This window comes from Saccopteryx bilineata, chromosome 1 (genome assembly GCF_036850765.1).
Source record: "Saccopteryx bilineata isolate mSacBil1 chromosome 1, mSacBil1_pri_phased_curated, whole genome shotgun sequence".
Classification (NCBI taxonomy): domain Eukaryota; kingdom Metazoa; phylum Chordata; class Mammalia; order Chiroptera; family Emballonuridae; genus Saccopteryx; species Saccopteryx bilineata.
In genome coordinates, this window is record NC_089490.1 from 337,538,142 (window position 1) to 337,544,141 (window position 6,000).

Here is a 6,000-nt window from a genome sequence, read left to right on the forward strand (position 1 = left end):
AAATGCAAAGGTTGTGCGTTCTATCTCCACAGAGGGCACATAACGGAAGCAACACATGTACCATCTGGTTTAACTCACACAACAACTTTTTGAAGTTGCCCTTGTTATCTATCTCACAGAGGAAGAAGGTCATATGGCTCTTGAGTGATGCGCTGGGAATGAAATTTCAGCTTCTAAATTGCAATTTTCAGTACAAACCGAATTGATTCTTGGTGCACCACCTTCACTCTTTGGTCCTATTTCTTGCATTTGATTGCAGAAGTTTTGTAAAACTCTAGTATGAATCACTTTTCTATATCACAGATTTGACCCGCAGATAAAATCCTCCAGGTTATAAGCTTGCAATTTTAGATGTTATGCATAAAATAGGTTTCTCCTCTGTTAATCTGGATATAGACTGGAAAAACTAACAATTTTATTTTTTCTTCTTTCCCTCACTTAGCAATGGCGACCTAGATCCCTGGTCAGGAGGCGGAGTAACCAAGAACATCACAGACACGTTGGTTGCCATCACCATCCGAGAGGGGGCCCATCATCTAGATCTCCGAGCCAACAATGCCTTTGATCCCATGAGTGTGCTATTAGCCCGCTCCTTGGAGGTTAAATACATGAAGCAGTGGATCAGAGATTTCTATGACAGTCTGAGAAAGAAGCACTGAGCCAGCAACTTTTGATCATTTTCAGTTTCTTCCTTTATGTTCATTCCACCCACATTGTCATTCATTCTGGTTTTCTACACATAATTACTTTCCCTTGTTTATCATAGATTTGGCGGGGCAAAGGTTGAGATAGAAGAGGGGGTGATGGTGGTAACAGCACCCACACCCAGGTCCTTGCCGTCTTTGCACCACTTCCAGGAAGACTTCATGACAGTTTCTCATCCATCAGTGGCCCTCATAACTGGAGTAGGGTCCTGACTGCCTTTCATAAGAGGGAGCATCAATTCCTTTGTTTCTCTGCAAGCAGGAATTGTTCTTGGTTTTGAGACTGAAGTCTCTTTGGTCCATTTGTAATTTCCTACTCTGTCTTCCCTAACAGAAAAGCAAAAGATAGAGGAAAATGGTGTAATTGCAGCTAGTAGGAAGGATGTCTGATGCCAATCTAGGGAATAGGAGCTGTTTTTTGTTTGTTTGTTTGTTTGTACTTGATATAAAAACTTTGAACTGTGCTGTGAATAAAGAATGAGGCTGGGCCTTATACCTGTGTGTTGCTTCTGAAACTCACCCCAGCTGTTGAGGATGCTGTGTGCCTCGGACTCGGCTGTTTTTGGACAGTTTTTAAATCTATCTTCCACTTGGCAACTTTTCTTAGTTCTGGGATATTTGCCACTGTGTTACTGCCAGTAAGAAACCTGGCCATTTTCAGCTCCATTTCTTTGTTTCTAAGGTCAGTTTTGTGGTAATTTGGTTACATTTTGCCAGTTTAGGGAAATTACTCTTGCATCTCCTTTTATATCAGGGCAAACTTTTATATGCTGTGGTCACTGATGATACTTTAGTAAGAAGCCTTTAAAAATTGATGAATCAACTATTCAGAAGGTAGAATGTAGTTATACTCAGCATTAGAGATTTTTAAAATTATTATTATTATTTTTTTTTTATAATTTTATTTTTTTAATGGGGTGACATCAATAAATCAGGATACATATATTCAAAGATAACAAGTCCAGGTTATCTTGTCGTTCAATTATGTTGCATACCCACCATCCAAAGTCAGATTGTCCTCCGTCACCCTCTATCTTGTTCTCTCTGTGCCCCTCCCCCTCCCCCTTTCCCTCTCCCATTCTCCCCTCCCCCCCATAACCACCACACTCTTATCAATGTCTCTTAGTTTCACTATTATGTCCCACCTACGTATGGAATAATACAGTTCCTGTTTTTTTCTGATTTACTTACTTCGCTTCGTATCATGTTATCAAGATCCCACCATTTTGCTGTAAATGTTCCGATGTCATCATTTCTTATGGCTGAGTAGTATTCCATAGTGTATATGTGCCACATCTTCTTTATCCAGTCATCTATTGATGGGCTTTTTGGTTGTTTCCATGTCCTGGCCACTGTGAACAATGCTGCAATAAACATGAGGCTGCATGTGTCTTTACGTATCAATGTTTCTGAGTGTTGGGGATATATACCCAGTAGAGGAATTGCTGGGTCATAAGGTAGTTCTATTTTCAGTTTTTTGAGGAACCACCATACTTTCTTCCATAATGGTTGTACTACTTTACATTCCCACCAACAGTGGATGAGGGTTCCTTTTTCTCCACAGCCTCTCCAACATTTGCTATTACCTGACTTGCTAATAACAGCTAATCGAACAGGTGTGAGGTATTATCTCATTGCCGTTTTGATTTGCATTTCTCTAATAGCTAAAGAAGATGAGCATCTTTTCATATATCTGTTGGCCATTTGTATTTCTTCCTGGGAGAAGTGTCTATTCATATCCTCTTCCCATTTTTTTATTGGATTGTTTGTTTGTTTGTTGTTGAGTTTTATGAGTTCTTTGTATATTTTGGATATTAAGCCCTTATCTGAGCTGTTGTTTGAAAATATCATTTCCCATTTAGTTGGCTTTCTGTTTATTTTGTTATCAGTTTCTCTTGCTGAGCAAAAACTTCTTAGTCTGATGTAGTCCCATTCATTAATTTTTGCCTTCACTTCTCTTGCCATTGGAGTCAGATTCATAAAATGCTCTTTAAAACCCAGGTCCATGAGTTGAGTACCTATGTCTTCTTCTATGTACTTAATTGTTTCAGGTCTTATGTTTAGATCTTTGATCCATTTTGAGTTAATTTTTGTACAGGGGGAGAGACTGTAGTCCAGTTTCATTCTTTTGCATGTGGCTTTCCAGTTTTCCCAGCACCATTTATTGAAGAGGCTTTCTTTTCTCCATTGTGTGTTGTTGGCCCCTTTATCAAAAATTATTTGACTATATATATGTGGTTTTATTTCTGGACTTTCTATTCTGTTCCATTGGTCTGAGTGTCTATTTTTCTGCCAATACCATGCTGTTTTGATTGTCGAGGCCCTATAATAGAGTTTGAAGTCAGGTATTGTAATGCCCCCAGCTTCATTCTTTTTCTTTAGGATTGCTTTGGCTATTCGGGGTTTTGTATAGTTCCATATAAATCTGATGATTTTTTGCTCTATTTCTTTAAAAAATGTCATTGGAAGTTTGATGGGAATTGCATTAAATTTGTATATTGCTTTGGGTAATATAGCCATCTTGATTATATTTATTCTTCCTAGCCAAGAACAAGGTATATTCTTCCATCTCATTATATCTTTTTCAATTTCCCTTAACAATGGTTTATAGTTTTCATTATATAAGTCCTTTACATTCTTTGTTATGTTTATTCCTAAGTATTTTATTTTTTTTGTTGCAATCGTGAAGGGGATTATTCTTTTGAGTTCCTTCTCAGTTGTTTCATTGTTGGCATATAGAAAGGCTATTGACTTCTGTATGTTAATTTTGTATCCTGCGACCTTACTGTATTGGCTTATTGTTTCTAGTAGTCTTTTTGTGGATTCTTTGGGGTTTTCGATGTATAGGATCATATCATCTGCAAAAAGTGATACCTTTACTTCTTCTTTTCCGATATGGATGCCTTTTATTTCTTTGTCTTGTCTGATTGCTCTGGCTAGAACCTCTAGTACCACATTAAATAAGAGTGGAGAGAGTGGACAACCCTGTCTTGTTCCTGATTTAAGGGGGAAAGCCTTCAGTTTAGTGCCATTTAATATGATGTTAGCTGATGGTTTATCATATATGGCCTTTATCATGTTGAGATATTTTCCTTCTATACCCATTTTGTTGAGAGTCTTAAACATAAAATTGTGTTGTATTTTATCGAAAGCCTTTTCTGCATCTATTGATAAGATCATGTGGTTTTTGTTCTTTGTTTTGTTGATATGGTGTATTACATTAACCGTTTTACGTATGTTGAACCATCCTTGAGATTCTGGGATGAATCCCACTTGATCATGATGTATTATTTTTTTAATATGTTGTTGTATTCGGTTTGCTAGTATTTTGTTTAGTATTTTAGCATCTGTATTCATTATAGATATTGGTCTGTAGTTTTTTTTTTTTGTGCCATCCTTGCCTGGTTTTGGTATGAGGGTTATGTTGGCCTCATAAAATGTGTTTGGAAGTATTGCTTCTTCTTCAATTTTTTGGAAGACTTTGAGTACAATAGGAACCAAGTCTTCTTTGAATGTTTGATAAAATTCGCTGGTATAGCCGTCAGGGCCTGGACTTTTATTTTTGGGGAGGTTTTTAAAAGTTTTTTCTATTTCTTCTCTACTGATAGGTCTGTTTAGGCTTTCTGCTTCTTCTTGACTCAGTCTAGGAAGGTTGTATTTTTCTAGGAATTTATCCATTTCTTCTAGGTTGTTGAATTTAGTGGCATAAAGTTTTTCATAGTATTCTACAATAATTCTTTGTATATCTACGGTGTCCGTGGTGATTTCTCCTCTTTCATTTTGGATTTTGTTTATATGAGTTCTTTCTCTTTTTTCCTTGGTAAGTCTTGCCAAGGGTTTGTCAATTTTGTTGATCTTTTCAAAGAACCAGCTCCTTGTTCTATTAATTTTTTCTATAGTTTTTCTGTTCTCTAATTCATTTATTTCTGCTCTGATTTTTATTATCTCCTTTCTTCGGCTGCTTTTGGGTTGTCTTTGTTCTTCTTTTACTAGTTCCTTAAGGTGAGAAGTTAAGTGGTTCACTTGAGCTCTCTCTTGTTTGTTCATATATGCCTGAAGCGATATGAACTTCCCTCTTATCACTGCTTTTGCTGCATCCCATAGATTCTGATATGTCGTATTGTCATTTTCATTAGTCTGTATATATCTTTTGATCTCTGCACTTATTTCTTCTTTGACCCATTCATTTTTTAAAAGTATGTTGTTTAGTTTCCACATTTTTGTGGGATTTTTTTCCTCTTTTTTGCAGTTGAATTCTAGTTTCAAGGCTTTATGATCAGAAAATATGCTTGGTACAACTTCAATTTTTCTGAATTTGCTGATGTTGTTTTTGTGGCCCAACATATGGTCAATTCTTGAGAATGATTCATGTACACTGGAGAAAAATGTATACTCAGTCACTTTGGGATGAAATGTCCTGTAGATGTCTATCATATCCAAGTGCTCTAGTGTTTTGTTTAAGGCCACTATGTCTTTGTTGATTCTCTGTTTGGATGACCGATCTAGAGCCGTCAGCGGTGTATTGAGGTCTCCAAGTATGATTGTATTTTTGTCAGTTTTTGTTTTAAGATCAATAAGTAGCTGTCTTATATATTTTGGTGCTCCTTGGTTTGGTGCATATATATTAAGAATTGTTATGTCTTCTTGATTCAGTGTCCCCTTAGCCATTATGAAATGGCCATTTTTGTCTCTGAGTACTTTTCCTGTCTTGTAGTCAGCATTATCCGATATGAGTATTGCTACACCTGCTTTTTTTTGGATGTTATTTGCTTGGAGTATTGTTTTCCAGCCTTTCACTTTGAATTTGTTTTTATCCTTGTTACTTAGATGAGTTTCCTGTAGGCAGCATACAGTTGGATTTTCTTTTTTAATCCATTCTGCTACTCTGTGCCTTTTTATTGGTGAGTTTAATCCGTTTACATTTAGTGTAATTATTGATACTTGTGAGTTCCCTATTGCCATTTTATATCTTGCTTTCTGTTAGTTTTGTGTCTTGTTTGATCCTTCTCTTTTGTTTTTCTATCTTTTGTTTTTATTTGGTTGTATTCCATACATCTTTCCTCTGTTGCTATCTTTTTTATCTCATGTGCTTCTGTGGTGGTTTTTTCAATGGTGGTTACCTTTGAGTAATGAAAAGGGTCCCTACCCTGTTCATTGTAGCGAACTATTTTGTGAGTACTTTTGCACTCCATCGTCCTTTGCTACTGTTAATCTCCATCTTCTCCCCCTCTTTCTTTTTGTTGTTGTCACAGTTTAAATTTGGTTTTATTGTGTTCTTCTTGAAGCTTTTACTTGT

At 36.4% G+C, this 6,000-nt stretch overlaps 1 protein-coding gene across 1 annotated transcript in view; it reads left to right on the forward strand.

Moving 5' to 3' along the window:
- Positions 1 to 1,197, forward strand: part of PRCP (prolylcarboxypeptidase) — an 81,121-nt gene extending 79,924 nt beyond the window's left edge. Inside the window, exon 9 of the mRNA XM_066249299.1 lies at positions 443 to 1,197. Within this exon, the coding sequence (XP_066105396.1) occupies positions 443 to 659 (217 nt within the window). The 3' untranslated portion in view covers positions 660 to 1,197. The remainder of the gene's footprint in view (positions 1 to 442) is intronic.
- The last annotated feature ends 4,803 nt before the right edge of the window (positions 1,198 to 6,000 follow it).